Raw genomic sequence first — 21,893 nt, 5'->3', positions numbered from 1 at the left:
GTCTAGTCTTTAATAAAAATGTGCTTTGTTGGCTATATACTATGTAAATAGGGCATGCATCTATTTATAGGCTGTGCTGTCTGTCCCTCAGGCTAGTGGAGGTATGTAAGTACGAATGGAGGAGAATGGCGGCTCGCATGGGAACACGTGACTAAAGCTCAGCGCTACGTGTATAATTATATCCACATGCGCGTGCCTTATAAATTATTATTTTTTCTTTCTGTTTTTTTTTGCAGTTTATTCTTCAGTAAAAACTGTATATATGGGGGATTTTGTATTTTTATTTTTTGTTTTATTTTTTTATTAAAACGCTAAAGCTCCGTTCTTTCTCTCTCTTGCGCGCGCGCTCTGTGTGTGTGTTCCCTCTCTCTCTGTCTCTCTCTCTCTTTCGCTCGCGCTCTGTGTGTGTGTGTTCTCTCTCTCTCTCTCTCTCTCTCTCTCTCTCTCTCTCTCTCTTTCAGATCTGCGAGTGTTTCTTTGCAGCAATGGCGAGCGAAGCAGCAGCAGCGGGAGCCGCGCGCGCGCCACGTCGCGAGGTAAAGAACGCTACCAGGAGAGATAAAACGACGACCGTCCTCACGCGCTCCAGGTGTTTATCATTACCTGGGGCGCGCGGGGCTGCGGGGATTAATGCAAGCGTGTGTGTGTGTGTGTGTGTGTAAACACAGTCTCTCCGCGTCCGCGAGGCCATGCAGCAGATATATCCCCCCTTTCTGTTCTGACTGTGTGGAATAATGCGTGGCACGTGAAGCAGATGGAAGAAGCTACTGTGTGTGATATTATCTATCTTTGATCTGTGCTCATCTCCATTAATTTAATTTGATGGGATGGGATGAATGCTGATGAGACAATGATGCATTTTTAAAGAGATTTGAGGGGACACACGTAACAGTTAGCCTTCCCATATTGTTTGTATTGACTAACTCGGGGAAAAATGAGAAAAATAACTAACGCTATCCAGGGACTGGGTTGCATCAGCTGTGCACGCGCGCGCGTTCAAACGTAGGCTAGTTGTAAGATGCAACGTAACGTAAGTGAACGTAAAATGATAATAGGGATGGTTTGTCTTAAAAGTAGTCAATTATTTACTGTGAAGCTTTAAGTGTATTTATTGTATAATTGTTTTAATTTATAGTTTTTGTTTGCAGTTTATATGCATGAAAATATTCTGCAGTATTTTTTGCCACATTATGATTATACTGTTATACTATTATGCTATATTCCTGAAATTAATTAATTATTTTTCTGTTTTCCTATATTGCCAAGTATATCGTTATCGCAAAAATACCCTGAAATATCGTGATATTATTTTAGAGCCATATCGCCCACCCCTACATAAAACTGTAATTGTTTTCAAAATACTAGATAAATTCATATTTATGCATTACTAATAAATCAAAACTAGTATATACGTAGGAGACATTATCTACTGAATATATTGAGCAGTAGTAGAAGTAAGCTGTAGGTAAACCAATGAAAAATAATGTATTCAAGCAGACAAACAAACAAAAATATACAGGGAACATTAACAATAGTAATATTTCACTCATATACTAGCTATATGCTATACTATACTATATTATAGCAATTAAAATATCATATTGAAATATCGTATATTGTATTGAGATGAAAGCTGAAAATGTTGTAATGGCTCTGATAGACAACCATGTCTCCATGCCAGTACGTTGATTGACGTTTTATACTTTTGTCCATATGTAAATTAGTTATGAGTTAGTTAACGCTATTTGATACTAGTTACAACACGTATCTGGTTGTGGTGCAACCAGATTTAGTAAAAGGATAGCTTAAAGATAATAAGTAACTATAAGGGTTTTGTAGAGACTTTAAACACAAACTTAAGAAGAAACTCACGCTAAATTAGTGTTAAACTAGTGTATATTTGACTGTAAAAAAAAAAAAAAAATACAAAGAAGCATCATGTTATTAGAGCATGTTCCCAGTCCCAGTCCCTGTAGATGTAGCTAGTATATTTGGATGGCATATATCACTGTGTCATGGTAAAGTTATGGTATGGCAATGAGAGACATTAGAGAACGAGAGACTGTCATTAGAGACTGCTTTTGTCTTTTTTTTTTTAGTAGTAGTAGTAATTATTGTATTCATTATTATTCATTTCCATTTACACTTTTGTTCAATGACAATTTGATCAATCCAGGTTGTTTAATGCACAAAAAAACCCTAAAACAGATGTATTATAAAAAAATGTTAACATAGATAGATAGATAGATACTTTATTTATCCACAAGGAAATTTGACTACTAAATCAAATAGCGCTATACAAACTAGTGTATGTGTAATATACGTGTGTCATATTCGTTGACATGTTATACACTTGTCATCTGTCACTTTGTGCACAACACAAATTGAGTCAAAAAATCAAGTTTTTAACCAGCTAGTAGTAACTAAATGCTTAGTAGAGACTAGAGGTGGGCGATATGGCTCTAAAATAATATCACGATATTTCATGGTATTTTCACAATAACGATACTTTTGGCGATATGACAAAACACTGAATTAGAAAATTATTTAGAATTTTATTATTGCATGCAATATGATATGGCTAATTGAGATATTTAAAAATAATAATTTTATCAGATTTGTAACAGAAGTCAATGATCCAGAATTATTAGTCATGATACTAATAATAATAATGCACTCAAAATATCTCCATATATTCAGCATTAAAGTAAAATAAATGATACTGGACAGATATAATCTATATCTCTAGTAGATATATAATAGGAAATAAGATCAGTGTGAATTTTTATTTAGCTAAAAACAGCAAAAAAAAGTAGTACTTTGATGTGATAATTAGGGGTGGGTGATATGGCACCATATTTCAGGGTATAGAGACTTTACACACTAAGTTAGGAATTAACTTTTGGTGTTAAAAAAAAAAATGGTGCAACTCAGCCCAGGACACATTAGAGATAGTAGACTCCCCATCTCCCCCCCCCCCCCCCCCCAATCTTTTTTTAGCTGGGCTTGTTGTATATTACGACATCCTGTAATGATACTCTGTGGCCTGGTAGGAGAGCGAGGTTAAATAGATAGACAGAGTGAGAAGAGCACAGGCTGTTCCACTGTGAAGAAGCTGAGGATCTGTGAAGAAGTGAAGACGTCGTATTTGGCTGTATTTTAACGTTTTTCCAGCAGCTCAGACTGTCTTTAGTCTTTAGTTGAGTGTTCTTCCCTGTGCTGAGATATGCCGGTAAGATTTAGGTCCTAAAATCTTTAAATCTTTATTTTAGCATTAGGTTTAGTTTAGGAGGTCATGGTTTAGTTAGAATTTAATCCAGAGCAAAAACCTGCTCTGCTAAAAAATCTCTTGACCAGCGTAGGGTATGCTTTTTTTATGGATGACCTATTTTTATAGCCTTGAGCTGAAATAGAAGTAGAAAATGACCAGTTTTGTGATGTTTAATTATGGGTTTTGTGTGATGTGTACAATGGAAATAAGCCTTTAGAGCTTTATTGTGTTTTAATCCTCAATTATTTGAAATAAGTAGTGTCTGTGTTCTGTCTATGTGCTTTTTGAGTCATTAAATAAGTTAAATCAGTCAGTTTTAAAGTTAAAAACGAGTCTTCTTCCTCTAAAACAAATAATTGAAATTTGATATTGAAGTTTTTCTTTTCCATTTTTTTTTTCTTTTTTCAGGACCAAGGTGAAGATCCTGCTCTGAATGATGTGGGCGTTAACAGCGTTCCTAGTTTTAAGGTAAACTTCTAACCTCTAAAACAGCTAAAGTGTACTGTTTCTACTGTAATCAGCTACCTATATCCGTACTGCTCTACTACTTTCTATTGCTTGTCTACCTTTAATTCATTTATTGTTCATTCATACTACATATAACTACATAAATTAATGATATTACAGATATAATAAATATATCCCAATTGATTCAGCACTTGCCTGCATTGTAGAATCCAAAGGCAACATTTTGATGTTTCACTGTTTTACCAAAAAATAAGGAAAAACGCTCTTCTTCAGTGAAAAAAAAAACAGTGTCTCTCTCTTGTTAGTGTCCTTATGTCCTTATGTATGTCCTCACTGCATCCGAATGTATGCGTCCTCTCGTAGAGCTGAAACTCTAACGTCTGTGAACGTCTAGAATCTTCAAGGAGATCTTTTAAGAAGCCATATCATAAAAAAAACAAGAAACATGCAAAAAGCAAAAATTTTAAGGGTTTGGATTATTTTATATCCTCCATAATTAAAATATTCATGCAGGAAGCCCCCATTTCCGATTTCCCTTTTAGCCGCTTGGATCTCAGCTGGTCTCCTGCTGTAAGTCTTTGGTTGAGGTTGAGCTGAAAGAGAAGCCAGATCTCTTTAAGCCCTGTCAATCAAGCTTCCTCTCCGTATTCTCTCTCTCTCTCTCTCTCTCTCTCTCTCTCTCTCTCTGTTTGTCTGAGTCAGACAGGTGATTAGAGGACAAGACTTCAACATGTTCACCTTTACTCATGCTACCTGAGTGCGCTTGAGGGGGGTGTTATGCACAGTCAGAAGTCAAAAGCCATGTCCCACATCCTAATAAAATAAAAAAAAATATATAAAAAAAATAAGACATACAGATAGCTTTATAGTATAACACTATAGACAAATATTGCACAGAAAAATGTTAAGTAAGTCTGAATAAGTAAATATACGATGCTATGTAGATATGCAGATATCTAGAGTTTGTGTGTGGAAGTGAGGAAATAGTCCAATAGGTGACAGAATGGGAAGGAATGAGTTGAGTGGGAAGTGGGAAGTGCAGGGGGCAGAATGCTGTATACTATGGGAAAGTCTGATAGATGCAGTGTAAAGTAAAGAAAATACAGATCTGGAAAAAAATAAATAAATAAGTGAGCACTTAAAAATTATGAGTTTTTCTGATTTTATCAAATTAAAAAAACCTCTGGAATATAATCAAGAGGAAGATGGATGATCACAAACCATCAAACCACCAAACTGAACTGCTTTTTTGAATTTGTGCACCAGGAGTAAAGCAGCATAAAGTTATCCAAAAGCAGTGTGTAAGACTGGTGGAGGAGAACATGATGACAAGATACATGAAAAAAAACTGTGATTAAAAACCAGGGTTACTGGACTCTTAAAACTTTGTGAATATGAACTTGTTTTCTTTGCATTATTTGAGGTCTAAAAGCATCTTTTTGGTTATTTCTAAATATAAATGCTCTAAATTACAATATTTCCATTTGGAATTTGGGAGAAATATTGGAGAAATTGATGCACAGTTCAGTTTCCTCTGCGTTGATTAGTTTATTTTAACTAATGGCCAAAACTTATCCTTGATTAATTATTAAGAGAATTCGTTTATGCCTTTTGTGCATTTCGAGCTGCACAAGGAGTATTTTTTGTGCCAAAAATTCAGCTGCATGATCCGCAATTGAAGTTTCACCTGTAGATTGCTTTAGATTAAGATTTAGCCCTTTGACTTTTTATAATGAACAGTTTATGATTGTTAAGTTTAATAAAATTGTATAAACTGTGCACAACTAAAATCATGTATGAACCAGGATAGAGCACAGTGAGAGTAAACAGACAGAAGAGGCTAATCTGTTGGTGTATCCCTCTATGGCTCTACCTGTACGCTGGCTCTGCTTCCTTCAGTCTGTTGCACGATTAGATCAGTGTATTTACAGTAAGCTAGTTGACTATTGACATGTAGAGCTTGTGTGGCAAGAATCCACATAACAGATCAGGGAGGTATTGGTATAGGTGTTGTACAGAACACGACCTATATGTTAAAAACTGTATTACATATATACACTTTACACAATGGACATAAAGCTCTGACAAAAAATGAAGAGAGCACTTCAGTTTCTGAATCAGTTTCTCTGATTTTTCTGTTTATAGGTTTATATTTGAGTAAAAAAAATAAGATTATTGTTTTATTCTATTAACTACAGACATTTCTCCAAAGTTCCAAATAAAAATATTGTCATTTAAAGCATTTTTTGCAGAAAATGAGAAATGACTGAAATAACAAGTGAAATAACAAAATAAGTTCATATTCATAAAGAGTTTTAAGAGTTAAGAGAAATCAATATTTGGTGGAATAACCCTGATCTGTTTTTTAATCACAGTTTTTTTTTCATGCATCTTGGCATCATGTTCTTCTCCTCCACCAGTCTTACACACTGCTTTTGGATAACTTTATGCTGCTTTACTCCTGGTGCAGAAATTCAAGCAGTTCAGTTTGGTGGTTTGATGGCTTGTGATCATCCATCTTCCTCTTGATTATATTCCAGAGGTTTTCAATTTGGTAAAATCAAAGAAACTCCTCATTATTTCTATTTTAGTGACTCAGTTCAAAATGTGAAACTCATATATTATATAGATGTATTAAACACAGAGTGATCTATTTTAAGCGTTTATTTCTTTTATTGTTGATGATTATGAAGCTTACAGCCAATAAAAAAAAACCAAATCAGTGTCTCACAAAATTAGAATATTATATATTATAAGATCAATTGGTACTTTGGGCAGTGTGGGCAGTGTGCCAAATCCTGCTGGAAAATGAAATCTGCAACTCTATAAAAGTTGTCAGCAGAGGGAAGCATGAAGTGCTGTAAGATTTTCTGGAAAAACACAGCACTGACGATGAAGATGGTGCTCCATCCAACACTGTTGGGATGAGTTGCACAGTTGGGGATTAGGTTAGGTGATAATCTGACATCTGACATTATAAGTGATGTGATTATTAATGGTTAATCACCTCACAGATACTCTTGTGCTTCAATAGAATCAAATCCTTGGACAGGGGTTACTCCAACAGAAGCAGGTTTTATCAAACTCTTTATTCTGGAAGAAATTAATGAACAGGCATCTCAATACTACAGTAAAACAGTATATATTTTATAGTTAAGTTAGCTGTGAACAACATATTGTATGAATTTTACCAGTCAGGTATTAAGGAGCAGTAAAGACACTCCACTGAAGTACAGAGTTATAAGCGCTAGCTCTTTTGAAGTTCAGAGGTGAGTATTATCAGCCTGTAGTCTGCTGCTAACCCCAGCTAGCACTGCTGGAGCAGCATTAGCTGCTAACTGTGCTAAGTGCTAGCTCTTTGGCTGTTCAGAGGTGAGTATATTGGACTGTAGTCTGCGTGTTTACAGTTTTAAAACGAGCTACGTGGGACGAACCGCTAGCTAATATCGCCCTAGCTTACTGGAACAGCGACTAACTGTGCTAGGTGCTAGCGGTTAGCTGCTAATGCCTTACTGAAAATCTGGAAATCTAAGCTTACTCTTATTAAATGAAAGCTTTTTACTCACCCACATAAACAGTTTTCAGGAGAGAAATCTGTGTAGATTAACATTCAGTGCTCGGTTGACGTTAATAGAATTTATATATATTTTTTAAGAATTACAGTTTTGTTTACATAGCTTAGCTTTACAAGTCTCCCCACTCAGCGGTGAGATCTGCTGAATGAGAAGGAAAACATTGCGACACCCCTGTTCCTTACTAGTGTCGCATAAAATTGCATTTTATAATCCAGTGCATTTTACAGTTTGAAAGATACGATAAGCTGTGCATTTGCTGCACTGTTGACTAGATTAAAATGAGTAAAATGCTGCCGGTTGCTGAAAGTGACCTTTGCTGTTAAAGAGGATGAGTATGTGATGGTGATGTCAGCTCTATCTGAGTGTGAAAGGAAGCACGAGGGTTCCTCGTGTTTATTGATGTATTAATGGAGGTTAGTGAGGCGGAGGAGACGTACTGTAAATCAATAATGCATGCTCAGACGTGTGTTTTACAAGATCCTTATAGGATTTAATAGACAAAACCTTTCCAGCTTCTCTGTTCTAAGATTACCCACAACTTCACCATTTGTTCCACTGTTGTGTTGCCGGAAAAACAACCAGTCATTTCAGACAAAGGGGTTATTTTTACTTTGTTCTGGTGGCAGGGAGCTTGTGGCAAACTGCAAAGACATTTCCTTGAAACACAGCAACCGGGCGTCCCTTCATTCATCACTCAGGCAACACTTGAGCTTGAGATATAATTACTGTTAACTATAATCCTGTGTATCAATTATAGAGGCCTGTATAACCTGTCTGTGTGTTTATCTTCAATTATATTTATATATATATATACAGTTGAGGACGATATTATTAGCCCCCTTACAAAATAGTCCTTGTTTTCTAAGGATTTTCCAAGTGATATTAACCAGAGCAAAATAAACTAAAACACAGCTTTTTTAGACATCGTAGTTTTATTTTGGATGCTTACACTATATTGTATTCCACTCAGAAATGAAGATATTACACAAAACACAAAAACTATCAGGGTCAAAATTATTAGCCCCCCACATCCTAATAGTTAATTGTGTATCCTTTTTGCTGGATTACTGCCTGTAGACGTTTGTTGTAGTTTACAACAAGTCTCTCACACTTCATTTGAGGAATCCTGGCCCATTGTTCTTTAGCAAATCTCTCAAGTTCCTCTAGATTCGATGGTTGTCTTGCATGGACATTTTTCTTTAGGTCACCCCACAGATTTTCTATTGGATTTAAGTCAGGGCTTTGTGCAGGCCATTCAATGACATTCACTTTGGTCATCTGGAGATAGTTCTTCACCAGGAGGGATGTGTGTTTAGGATCATTGTCATGTTGGAAAATGAAGTGACGTCTCAGACCCAGTTTCACAGCTGACTGCTTAAGGTTCGCTTTCAAAATAGTCACATATTTTTCTTTATTCATGATTCCATCCACCTTGACAAGATTTCCAGTTCCAGATGCACTGAAGCATCCCCATAGCATAATACTCCCACCACCATGCTTCACTGTGGGGATGGTGTTCTTTGGGTTGAATGCCTGTCCTTTTTTTCTCCAAACATAAGCAGTGTCCCTGTGGCCAAAGAGCTCTAGTTTAGTCTCATCAGACCATAAGACACGCTTCCAGTATGAATAATTTTTCTCCAGGTTGTCCCGAGCATACTTAAGTCTTGCTTGAAGGTGCCTCTTCCTCAAAAGTGGAGTTTTTCTTGGTCTGCACGCTCGCAGGTCATTCCTGTGCAGAGCTCTAGTGATGGTCTTCTTAGAGACTATGATTCCCGATGTGGCCAAGTCATTTGCCAGTGCCTTGGAAGTTAATCTGGGGTCTCTAGACACATTTCTCACTAGTATTCTTTCCAGTCTCTCTGAAATCTTTCTCTTTCTACCTCTGCCAGGCTTGTTCTGCACTGTGTTGCTGTCTTTGAATCTCTGAATGATGCCTCTCACTCCAGTTCTTGACACTTGGAAACGCTTGGATATCTTTGTATATCCCTCTCCTGCTTTGTGTGCATCAGTAATTCTTTTTCTCAGGTCCAAACTGATTTCCTTTGTTTTTGGCATGTTGCTTCCTCAACTGCCAGCTCCATAATGAGGCTTTTATACCATGTTTTAACTTAAATGAGTTAATTAACTTAACTTAATTGAGTGCAGTCATCTGTTTCACCTGATCACCTTTATGCACATCACCTGAGAAGGTAAAGCACATCACTGCACAAAAGTGGCTTGTGTGATGACTTAATAAATGTTAATTTCTTAAAGGGGGCTAATAATAATGTCCCTGGTCATTTTAGCTTATTCTTACATAATAATATTTTGGTGCACAAATATAAATATTTTGGTCCTTCTAATGAAAAATTGTATGTTCAGAAATGCTCTGTTAGAACTGCCTTGCTCTGCTAAAAAGGATCTTGCCAGAATCTTGAGGAGACTTAAAATTTCATAGGGGGGCTAATAATATCGTCCTTAACTGTATATATATATATATATATATATATATCATCACAGCGCTAATGCTCGGAGGAAAGCACAGCGACTCGGTTCTGATACATCAGCTCACAGACGCACGCAGCCTTGTGCTGATCCACATCACCCTAGGACTGATGAGAGGAAAAAAAGAGCGCCATCTACCCACTGTACCCACCCAGAGAGAGAGAGAGAGAGAGCAAAACCAACTGGGCTCCGGCAGCTGATGACCGTAAGCTGCATGTCCGGGATGCAGCCAGAGATCTCCTGATTATAGTGGCAGCGCTTTATTCCGCTCGAACACTCGAAAGGTGTCGTGTCTTATTATTATTATTATTTACAAGGGCAATTACCCAACCCGCTCATCAGGACTCCCCCTATTTTGCCGAGTAGCATCACAGCGCTCGATTCTGATACATCAGCTCACAGACGCACGCAGCCTTGTGCTGATCCACATCACCCTAGTAGTGATGAGAGGAAATAAAAAAGAGCTCCATCTACCCACTGTACCCATCCAGAGAGAGAGAGCAAGACCAACTGTGCCCTCTCGGGGCTCCGGCAGCTGCTGACCGTAAGCTGCATGACCAGGATTCGAACCAGAGATCTCTCGATTATAGTGATTATAGCACTTTAGTCTGCTCGAACACTCGAAAGATGCCCTTTCTTATTACTATTATTAAAGTTTAACCTGTAGTCTGTAGTTCGTGACAGTGGGCTCTTGTGTCACAAATTTCAACATTTTTTAAAATTCTATATTATAAGACTGTATATTAATCTACATTGCTTTATTGTATTGCTGATTTATAGTGCTATAAACATGACATTGGCTCACCTTCTCTCAGTAATCTGGGATTATGCAGCAGAGTGGAGGAAGGCTGTAATCTGTGCGCTGTTAATCTCAGGCGGTGTCTGCTGGAGAGAAGTTTAAAGGCCTGGTGTTGGTGGTGTATTACTGTGGGCATGGTGTTAACTCACAGGGTTCTCTGTTAGTAGTGGTAATTCATTGATTGATTGACTGATTGACTGATTGATTGATTGAATAATGTTGTTGTACATCTGTGCCTTTTTCTAAATCCACAGAATTAATTTATAAATATATATTTTTTCCTATTCTACCTATTCATTCGTGCTAATGGAGTCGACTTATCAGGCTACGTTGAGCTTGTTAATGATGTAAAAGTAGTGATTTTTTGTATGGGTAGCACCCTTGCTTATGCTCCTATCACTAGCATTGTTAGTCTGTTGCGAGCATTGGCTAAAAGTGCTGTATTTTTGGGGAGAATGCTGTGGGAGAATGGAGGTGGGCTTTTAAACAAAAGTTTGTACTTGTTTTCATATTTCACTGATACAACCCAATTCCATTTTACACTGGATTTCTCCTTTAAAACAAAGAAAGCCTTTTTTTCAGCCTCTCTGTCCAATGATTACCCTTAAAGGTCTCCTTCTGCTAAAATCATCTTTTCCTTCATTGTCTGCAGTAGCTAAGAAAAGAAAAGCCTCAGAAAAACGAGTCGATCAGGAAAAGCACCATGTCTAGGTCAACCCGTGAATTAGTATTCATGGCCACGCCCACCTCTGCTTGGGACCACCCACAGACAGAGCTGAAGTTAGCTAAAGAGCTTACAGCTCTGTTTACACAGTTAGTTAACGTTGGCTATCTTGTGTAAGTAACTATAGTTTGAAATAGGATCTCCGGTGGATTCTGCATTTTACAGAGACCTGAAATATAAAATAGGGAAGCACGGTTTGACAAGATAGCACAACTCGACAGAACCCCAGTCAAAACAGGCGTTGTTTGAGTCAGATTTTATGATATAGAGTGATTCTGGGGCTTCAACGTGGTGAAACTTACCCCAGACTTGGTGATTCGGTGCTTGGGCAGAGTTTAGTAGCGTTAGTTTAGCTAAAAGAAACATTATCAAAACATTATCAACATGTCTTTTAGCCGTCTTTTAGCATTACCTAGCACTCAGTGCGGTATCTTTATAACTAAGGCTATATCTCTGAAAACATTATGTCCTTTGAGTTTTAGAGCTGTAAAATTGACTGTGGGGGAGGGGTTGAAGGCAGGTAGGAATGAGCTCTTTAACTTTTTAACTTTTTAAGGGTCATTTTTACTTTATTCCAGTGGCTGGGTTCTCTGTTACTGTAAGTGGCTGAAATTCATACATTGATTGTTAAAGTTGCTGAATATCTGTGCCTTTTTTATGAATGAATGATTAATGAATCCTTATGAAATAGAACTAATCTTTACTTTCAGTAACTCGTGTGTGTTCAGACGTTTCACAATGTTTTCACAATTCTTTTACACATTGATAGAGTATTTCAGTGACACTCTCTTTATCACACAGAGCGAATGTGTTTCCCCAAGATGTGTCAAATATATTTTCACACAATTATCTAAACTTTCTACTCCTTACTTTTTATAAAAAAAATATCCTAGTTACTACTGTTTCATTTTTAGCTCATTTTTAGCTTCTCATTGTTCAATAAAAACCCTATCCAGATAAATCTCTCCTGTTATATCATGGGTCAAATTGAAGTTTAAAGATTTAGGAAAAATAGTTAAAAGTATTTTTTTTGTGTGTGTTAAACTTCTTCTGCTTGCATTAATTAGTGTAATCAACATATCATATGAAAATGGTTCATCTCACATATTTGCAACAACCACCCCCTGCAAAAACTACAAAAAACTAAATTGCAATGTTATGTAGTTTTATGAAAACATGTGAACTATCCTAATTAAACCACTAATTAGCTTAGCTAGAGGTAAGGAACACCATTGCACTAAATATTAATAGAATAATATTCACACTGATTATTAGAGTTTTTTTGGTTTTAGATCATCTTTTAGATGATTAAAACATGCACACCCTTGCTGTTCCTAAAATCTAAATATAATAGGAGTGTTAAGTAGTTTTGAAACCAGTACTTTTACAGTTTTACTTTCTTTCAGTAAAAACATATAAGTTGATATTTAAAGTATTTAAAACCCTTTAGAGGTATATATATATATATATATATATATATATGTGTCTACCTACAGAGTAATAAATGGAGATACGATTAATAACCTTAGTTTTTCTTTATTTCTCTTTAGGCAGAAGATACAGTGCTCCAGCTGTCTGATGCTAAAAAACCCAAACCTGAGTTGGAGGGGCTTCAGTTCGGCACCGTGTTCACAGATCACATGTTGGTGATTGAGTGGAGCAGTGAGGGCGGGTGGGAGAAACCTCGGATTCAGCCTTTTGGAAACCTGAGCATCCACCCTGCCTGCTCCGCCATGCACTACGCTGTTCAGGTGTGCTCCAGAAACACTGACGTACACCTTTTACCTGCAGCTCACCACTTATAGTGTTTAAAAACTGTGTTTAAATTCAACTGAAATTAACAAATATGTCATCATTACACTGGTAATAATTATCTGTATTAGCTGATATGATTAATATACTGTAGTTTTTTAAAGTTACATTAATGCAATTTTTAAAACTCACTGAAACACTTGCATAAATTCTTAAATTGGATCATTTTTGGAGATCTCAGCATTGCTTATATATTTTTGTTTGTGTTTCTGGTTTTTTGAATTGTATAATTTTTTTTCATTGATCATAAAATAAGATGTAGGTTATTTCAACTTAAAGCTCTGAAAAAAAGAGCTGAACTGCTTGAATTTTTTCACCAGGAGTAAAGCAGCATAAAGTTATCCAAAAGCAGTGTGTAAGACTGGTGGAGGAGAACATGATGCCAAGATGCATGAAAACAAAAAACTGTGATCAAAAACCAACTGAGTTATTCCACCAAATATTAATTTCTGAACTCTTAAAACTCTATTAATATGAACTTGTTTTTTTCTTTGCATTATTTTTTTATGTTATTTCAGACATTTTTCATTTTCTGTAAATAAAAGCTCTAAATGAGAATATTTTTATTTGTAATTTGGGAGAAATGTTGTCTGTAGTTTATAGAATAAAACAACAATGTTCATTTTACTCAAACATAAACCTATAAATAGCAAAATCAGAGAAACTGATTCAGAAACTGACGTGCTTTCTTCATTTTTTTTCATTTTCCATGTTTCTTTTTTGACTATCAGCTTTTTGAGGGAATGAAGGCCTACAGAGGAGCAGATGGAAGAGTGCGACTGTTTAGACCCATGCTGAACATGACGCGAATGCTAAAATCTGCCAACAGAGCCTGTTTACCTGTGAGTTAAACCTTCTTACATTCTTTCTGCTTTTCCTACGCAGTGTTGAGACACTTTATAATAAGGACACATGTAAAGACATTTAAACAGCAGCAGTTCTTCTGAATATATCTACACTGATGGGTGTGGTGTTCTGAATATGAGGTGCGTTCAGGTACATTTCTGGAGTTTTGCTTTTTGGTTTATTTTGGCAATGAAAAAACACAGGTGCGCCACTGACTGAATACAACCTAGACAGAAGTCAAGAGATAGACGTTCATCGCTATCTTGCAATGCAGCAGTGCACAAACCCAAATTTTACATCAACAATAAACAGAATACTAAATAAAATAAGATTGCTGTTCACGTAAATGATGGATCTCCATGGAAACATGCGCCCAAAGTGAGGAGATGTGGTTCCGGACGGGACTAAAATTACCGGAGGACCACAATTACAGAAGTTTAGCAAAAAACAGTAGATAATTTAACCTGTAATTTTCTTCTCAGAGGACGTCTGAGAAAAACACCTACATGATCGTTCTGGACGGGAATAAAATCACAGAGGATAAAAAAAAAAAAACATAAAAGTGAGATAAAATTACCCCAGAACCCCCTGAGAAATTAATCCCGTCTGGATAGGGCTTAAGTCACCCAAACAATTAAATAGTTTTCGGACTCTTTAAAATGTCTTTACAAGCTGTGGCCAATAATTCAACTTAATTTCTGTTAAAAATCAGATCAGTATTTACTCTGTAGAAATTCAGCTACCGAAATTTGGACCAAGCTTGTCCAGATTTATGCATGTATCACTGCTATAGCCATGTTCATCTGTGTTTCAGGGTTTTGATCGTGGTGAGCTGCTGGAGTGCATCAGGAAACTGGTGGAAGTGGATCAGGAATGGGTTCCTCAGTCTGAATCTGCTAGTCTTTATATTCGTCCCACTTTTATCGGGACTGAGGTGAGTACAGTATGTTTTTGCTTTATCACAGTCTAAATGAAGCAAGTCTATTCTATCAGAGTCTGTTCTGTCTGTGACTCGCTGTGTTATTTAGGCTATGTTCACATTACCAGGCTGAAATGACTCAAATCTGATTTTTTACTTAATGTGGCTCAGATCTGTGTTTTTCATGGCTGTGTGAACGCGCCAAATCCGATTTTATCAAATCAGACCTGAGCCACTTCCATATGTGGTCTTAAATCGAATACTTATCTGTTCCACGGACATGCGTGCTTTTCTCTCGTACCCACACTGCATCTCTTTGTGCAGCTGTGCAGCTATAGCTGCAAAAAAACAGCAAAAGCAAACCACCTGTCCTTTTTTTTCACCTCCTCAACCTTAACATGAACTTCAGAGCAGCTGTTTACTCTCCACTCCAGCAAGTGTGTCACTCCAGGATCTTATTGTGGTTCTTCTATACCACTCCCTTGTGGCCTTGGCTGTATGTTCTGGGTCATTGTCATGCTGGAAGACCCATCCACAACCCATCTTCAGTGTCCTGGCCAGGAGGTCCTGTACCCTTAGAAAAGAATAGGGAAAAAAAAAAACACTGCAAGTTGAGTCGACGCCAAATATCTTAATTTTGGTCTCATCTGACCACGATCACATTCTCCCAAGCCTCCTCTGAATCATTCAGGTATTCGGTGGTAAACTTCAGACAGGCCTGTGCATGAGCTTTCTTTAAGAGAGGCACTGCAGGATATCAATCTTTTACAGCAGAGTTCGTTACTAATGATTTTCATGGTGTCTTGGTGTCTTCTCTTGCTCCCAGCTACCTTGAGATCATTAACAAGCTCATCAATTCTTCCTCAGACTCATCCTTACCCCTCATCCTGAGGCGAGATCTTGCATGAATTGAATTATTTTGCCAAACAGGGGTCTTTTTCTCACCAAACAGCTTCTTGCTGATTGTCTTGTAGCCCATTCCAACATCATGCAGATCTACAGTCTTGTAGCTGAGGTTTCTGGACAGTGGTCTTTTATACAGCTTTTTTAAAGAGACAGGACTGATTGTTGGGCCTCTTGTGCACATAACCAGTCTGTTGGGGTCTGAAATGTTTGATAGGGGATCCGTTACATATCTTACCTAATTAAATATAAATAAATATAATAATAAAATATATAATGTATAAAATATTATAATATATTATGAAATGTATATTATAAAATATATAATAAAATAAACCAACAAGGGTGCCAAGTAGTCCAGCAGACTAATGCGCTGCCACTGTAATCGGGAGATCACTGGTTCGAATCCCAGTCATGCAGCTTGCCATCAGCTGCCGAAGCCCTGAGAGAGCACAATTGGCCTTGCTTTCTCTGGGTGGGGTTGGAAAAATAAAAATACCCAGAAAGTTTTGCAAAAGTCATGGAAATTTGATGTGCAAATCTTTGTGTTTCAGTTTATTGATGGAGAAAATCTATTTTGAGCTAACAAAACACATCAGCTCAGTAATTTATTCCTTAACAATGGAGCTCTCAGGATCTGACACATATTTTATTATTAAAGATTGTGCATCACATTCATTTTAGACTCACTATAAACTGTTTTAATTATAGTTTTAGTTGTTTTTTGTTTAGTTTGTTTAGTTTAGTTTTTGTTTGGTTTTATTGTCCATGGCATGAAAAAGTCATGAAAAATTATGGAAATGTATTGATTAAAACGTGTATGAACCCTGTATATATTGCAGTTTGCACTTAAACTCATTGTATATTTGTATGTGTGTGTCTGCAGCCTTCTCTAGGTGTAAAGAAGCCCTCGAGAGCGATGCTGTTCGTGATCCTCTGTCCTGTCGGCTCGTACTTCAGCACAGGGACCAAACCGGTGTCTCTGTGGGCCGACTCTAAATACATCAGAGCCTGGAGAGGAGGAACAGGAGACTGCAAAATGGGAGGGTGAGAAATATATATATATATACAGAGAGAGAGAGAGAAAGAAAATATAATAGCTCTGGAAAAAAAATGAAGAGAGCACTTCAGTTTCTGAATCAGTTTCTCTGATTTTACTATTTATAGGTTTATGTTTGAGTAAAATGAACATTATTGTTTTATTCTATAAACTACAGACAACATTTCTCCCAAATTACAAATAAAAATATTCTCATTTAGAGCATTTATTTACAGAAAATGGCAGAAAAATGGCTGAAATAACAAAAAAGATGCAGAGCTTTCAGACCTCAAATAATGCAAAGAAAACAAGTTTTCTTTGAAATCACAGTTTTTTTTCATGCATCTTGGCATCATGTTCTCCTCCACCAGTCTTACACACTGCTTTTGGATAACTTTGTGCTGCTTTACTCCTAACTAACTGTTTTTATGTAAGCTGAAAATTCTTCTTCAGCTCAGGAGCTTTTTTCTCTGTTGAAACCTAAATGCCTCTGCTAGAGATTAAACAAGTGATTTATTTTTTGTTTTTCAGTCCAGCTTAATTTGTAAGCCATTTGTAATCCCCATTCTGGACAAAGAGAACATTTTCAGGCATTAAAGTGTAACTAGTGTAAATAGTGTTTTCTGCCTGCAGTGCTGGTGGTTGAGAGGTTTTTCTCTAAGCTGTGGTTTATTGGAGTTATGACCTCTGATTTCTCAGTATCAATGAATGTACTGTAGACCTGCCGGGCAACAATTTAACCAAGATTTGTTTTAAAATAATAAAAAATTACCTCAAAAATGCAAATAGGTTTAGTTGATTTATAGTAAAATGTAACACAATATATATTGTACATGTTTGACTATAAGGCGTACTTAAAATTCTGAAGTACAGAGTTATAAGGGTGAGTTTTCAGTGAAGTTTCTCCAGCACTAAGGCTGGAGCATGCATTACATTACATTAGCCGCTAACCACAGCGTGCTAACTCTTTTTTTCTCTAACGTGTTTACTGTGTTAAAACAAGCTACGTGGGCTGAACCGTTGTTGTAAAAAAGCTAATCCCTTGCAAAAAGAAGTATACTTAAGTTATGTTATTTTGAAAACAATCATTTGTACTTAATTACTACTTATTTGTAATTAAAACGATATAAATTTGCACTAAATTCGTACTAAGTATACTAGTCGTATGTTCTTTTCGCCACTGTTTAATATAATTTAAGTATGAATCCTCAAAATGAATGTGATGTTAAATCTATATTTTATTTACATTTTTTAATAGATTTTTAATGTTCAGTCGTACAGCTCACACACATATACTTAATTATATTAAATTAGTATGAATTTAGTGCAAATTTATATAATTTTAATTACAAAAACTAGTAATTAAGTACAAATTATTGGTTTCAAAATAACATAACTTAAGTATACTTCTTTTTTACAAGGGATATCATCCAGCATTAGCATTACATTAGCCGCTAACCAGTGGTGGATGCTGGTCTTTCAAGGAGGGGAAGCTCAATTTCGGCCTACATCTTAACATATGTCGTTTTATTTATACCTAAATTCTACTCTCCCTGAGATTATTTTTTTTTTTGTAAACAAAAGGCATTATTTTCAAGTTTTCACTACACAACAAAAAGGTACCCATTCTTTACATTGAACAATTACATAAAAAAGACGCTATGACATGAATAAACATAAAATGATCAGTAAAAAAAAAAAACATTACGCGAAATCTTTAAAGTTGGTAAAGGAAAAAAATGCAGGTAAATTTATTTCCTTTTTGAACAGTTTTAATTTCCTTGAATAATCCCTTTATTAATTTAAATTATTTTTAATAATAACACAATACTTACTACTGGCCCCTGTTTATTTATGTCCTGAGATAGTTTCATCAAGAGGAATGGCCATCAGTACATTTTATTTCTTACAGCACTTCCAGTCAGCCAGCTCACTTTATCAAACCAGAACAGCTGAAAATACCTGTTACTTTTCCCCACCTTTTACACCAAATTAATCTGAGCAGTTGATCTGCCCTGCTGCTGTTTAACTCTAAGTTTTTCTTTGTAAGGAAGACTATGAAGACTAAGGAAGAGTAACAGAAGTTTTTAATAAAGAAAATGCCGCTATAAGGATTAGGAAAGTCTCCGGTTCAACTCAGAACAGAATTAAAATGCTCCCAGCTTGCATGTTTACACCCAAAGATCGCTGCTTGCTCCATAGACCCCCAGAGACGCTGAGCGTCCGATGGGCGGGACAAAGCCCAGCATTTATCCAATGACTCGTCTGGTTTGGCCGCACGCTTTGCTCCGCTATTGAAGTCTGTGCACTGTTTAAAGCAGCGCTGTGAAGCTGCGGGAATGAGTGAGAGGAGAGCCGCGGCGTAGCGCATATTTAATCAGTGACATGTACACACAACAGTATATATATTTAATCACTTATTTTTTTTTTACATTTGAGGGGAAGCTGATCTTCCCTTGCAGTCTTAGAGCAATCGCCACTGCCGCTAACCACAGCATGCTAACTCTTTTTCTCTTTCATTTTTCATAGGCGAGTATATCAGACTGCAGTCTAACGTGTTTACTGTGTTAAAACAAGCTACGTGGGCTGAACCGTTGTTGTAAAAAAGCTAATCCCTTGCAAAAAGAAGTATACTTAAGTTATGTTATTTTGAAAACAATAATTTGTACTTAATTACCGTATTTTTCGGACTATAAGGCGCACCGTATTATAAGACGCACTATCAAAGAACGCCTATTTTCTGCTATTTTTCCATACATAGGGCGCATCGCATTATAAGGCGCGTTAAGTGACACTAGAAAGGGTGCCTATATCAAAGTGAACAGGGGTGGCGCCATGTTTCCCTTCCCCCACCGGGGGTGGTCGCTTGCCGGTGGAGCGTCTCAGTATACAAATCTAGCTCTTTCAAAGTCAAACGAGTGCTGGATATTAATCTACACAGATTCCTCTCCTGAAAACTGTTTATTTGGGTGAGTAACGTGCTTCAGTTTATTTACAGTAAGCTTAGATTTCCAGATGTCCACTAAGGCTTGCTGCACCAGCGTTAGCATAGCTATCCGCTAGCACGCTAGCTAGTCACCTAAACTAGTAAAGTTAACCCAAACTTAAACGACAGCGTTACACTGAGTAATCCTGCGTGTTCTGGTAAGACAGTGAGATATTAGCTAGCGATTCGTCCCCCGTAGCTTGTTTTAACACGGTAAACAAGCAGATTACAGGCTGATAAAACTCACCTCTGAGAGAGTTAGCGCTTAGCATCTAGCTAATGCTAGCCAGGCAAAGCAGCACAGACTTACAGGCCGATAACTCACCTCTGAACGGTGAACGCTTAGCGATTAGCATCTAACTCTAATAATACTGCTCCAGCAGTATTAAAAGTGCTAAATTTAGAAAATACTGATCTCTGAACAGTGAAAAAGCTAGCTAGCTAAGCGGTTAGCATCTAGCTATTGCTGCTCCAGCCTCGGAGCGGCACGGCTCTGCACGGAGTGTGTGTTTACTGCTCCTTACACCTGACGGGTAAAATTTAGATAATACTGATCTCTGAACAGTGAATAAGCTAGCTAATGCTATTTGCTGCTCCAGCCTCGGAGCTGCACGGCTCTGGACTCTGTATAGCACTGAAACTCTGTATAACGCTGCACGGAGTGTGTGTTTACTGCTCCTTACAACCTGACGAGTAAAATTTAGATAATACTGATCTCAGTGAATAAGCTAGCTAGCTTAGCGGTTAGCATCTAGCTAATGCTATTGCTGCTCAGCCTCGGAGCTGCACGGCTCTGGACTCTGTATAGCACTGAAACTCTCTATAACGCTGCACGGAGTGTGTGTTTACTGCTCCTTACAACCTGACGAGTAAAATCCATACAAAAGGCGCACCGTATTATAAGACGCACTGTCAATTTTTGTGAAAATTAAAAGTTTTTAAGTGCGCCTTATAGTCCGAAAAATACGGTACTACTTATTTGTAATTAAAACGATATAAATTTGCAGTAAATTCGTACTAAGTATACTAGTCGTATGTTCTTTTCGCCACTGTTTAATATAATTTAAGTATGAATCCTCAAAATGAATGTGATGTTAAATCTATATTTTATTTACATTTTTTAATAGATTTTTAATGTTCAGTCGTACAGCTCACACACATATACTTAATTATATTAAATTAGTATGAATTTAGTGCAAATTTATATAATTTTAATTACAAAAACTAGTAATTAAGTACAAATTATTGGTTTCAAAATAACATAACTTAAGTATACTTCTTTTTTACAAGGGATATCATCCAGCATTAGCATTACATTAGCCGCTAACCAGTGGTGGATGCTGGTCTTTCAAGGAGGGGAAGCTCAATTTCGGCCTACATCTTAACATATGTCGTTTTATTTATACCTAAATTCTACTCTCCCTGAGATTTTTTTTTTGTAAACAAAAGGCATTATTTTCAAGTTTTCACTACACAACAAAAAGGTACCCATTCTTTACATTGAACAATTACATAAAAAAGACGCTATGACATGAATAAACATAAAATGATCAGTAAAAAAAAAAAACATTACGCGAAATCTTTAAAGTTGGTAAAGGAAAAAAATGCAGGTAAATTCATTTCCTTTTTGAACAGTTTTAATTTCCTTGAATAATCCCTTTATTAATTTAAATTATTTTTAATAATAACACAATACTTACTACTGGCCCCTGTTTATTTATGTCCTGAGATAGTTTCATTAAGAGGAATGGCCATCAGTACATTTTATTTGTTACAGCACTTCCAGTCAGCCAGCTCACTTTATCATACCAGAACAGCTGAAAATACCTGTTACTTTTCCCCACCTTTTACACCAAATTAATCTGAGCAGTTGATCTGCCCTGCTGCTGTTTAACTCTAAGTTTTTCTTTGTAAGGAAGACTATGAAGACTAAGGAAGAGTAACAGAAGTTTTTAATAAAGAAAATGCCGCTATAAGGATTAGGAAAGTCTCCGGTTCAACTCAGAACAGAATTAAAATGCTCCCAGCTTGCATGTTTACACCCAAAGATCGCTGCTTGCTCCATAG

At 36.7% G+C, this 21,893-nt stretch overlaps 1 protein-coding gene across 2 annotated transcripts in view; it reads left to right on the top strand.

Annotated features, from left to right (window-relative positions):
* Positions 1-410: 410 nt before the first annotated feature.
* The window catches only part of bcat1 (branched chain amino-acid transaminase 1, cytosolic), a 36,245-nt gene continuing 14,762 nt past the window's right edge, over positions 411-21,893 (top strand). Inside the window, exons 1-6 of one of the 2 annotated variants that reach the window (XM_022671759.2) lie at positions 411-536; positions 3,680-3,739; positions 12,872-13,072; positions 13,865-13,975; positions 14,794-14,913; positions 16,688-16,848. In XM_022671759.2, coding sequence (XP_022527480.1) covers positions 486-536; positions 3,680-3,739; positions 12,872-13,072; positions 13,865-13,975; positions 14,794-14,913; positions 16,688-16,848 — 704 coding nt within the window. In that variant the 5' untranslated portion in view covers positions 411-485. Of the gene's footprint in view, positions 537-3,083; positions 3,233-3,679; positions 3,740-12,871; positions 13,073-13,864; positions 13,976-14,793; positions 14,914-16,687; positions 16,849-21,893 lie in introns of those variants that run through there. The other variant, XM_022671761.2, reaches the window with a different exon arrangement.

This window comes from Astyanax mexicanus, chromosome 2 (assembly GCF_023375975.1).
Source record: "Astyanax mexicanus isolate ESR-SI-001 chromosome 2, AstMex3_surface, whole genome shotgun sequence".
Taxonomy (NCBI): domain Eukaryota; kingdom Metazoa; phylum Chordata; class Actinopteri; order Characiformes; family Acestrorhamphidae; genus Astyanax; species Astyanax mexicanus.
This window is presented reverse-complemented; position numbering and strand designations above follow the sequence as displayed.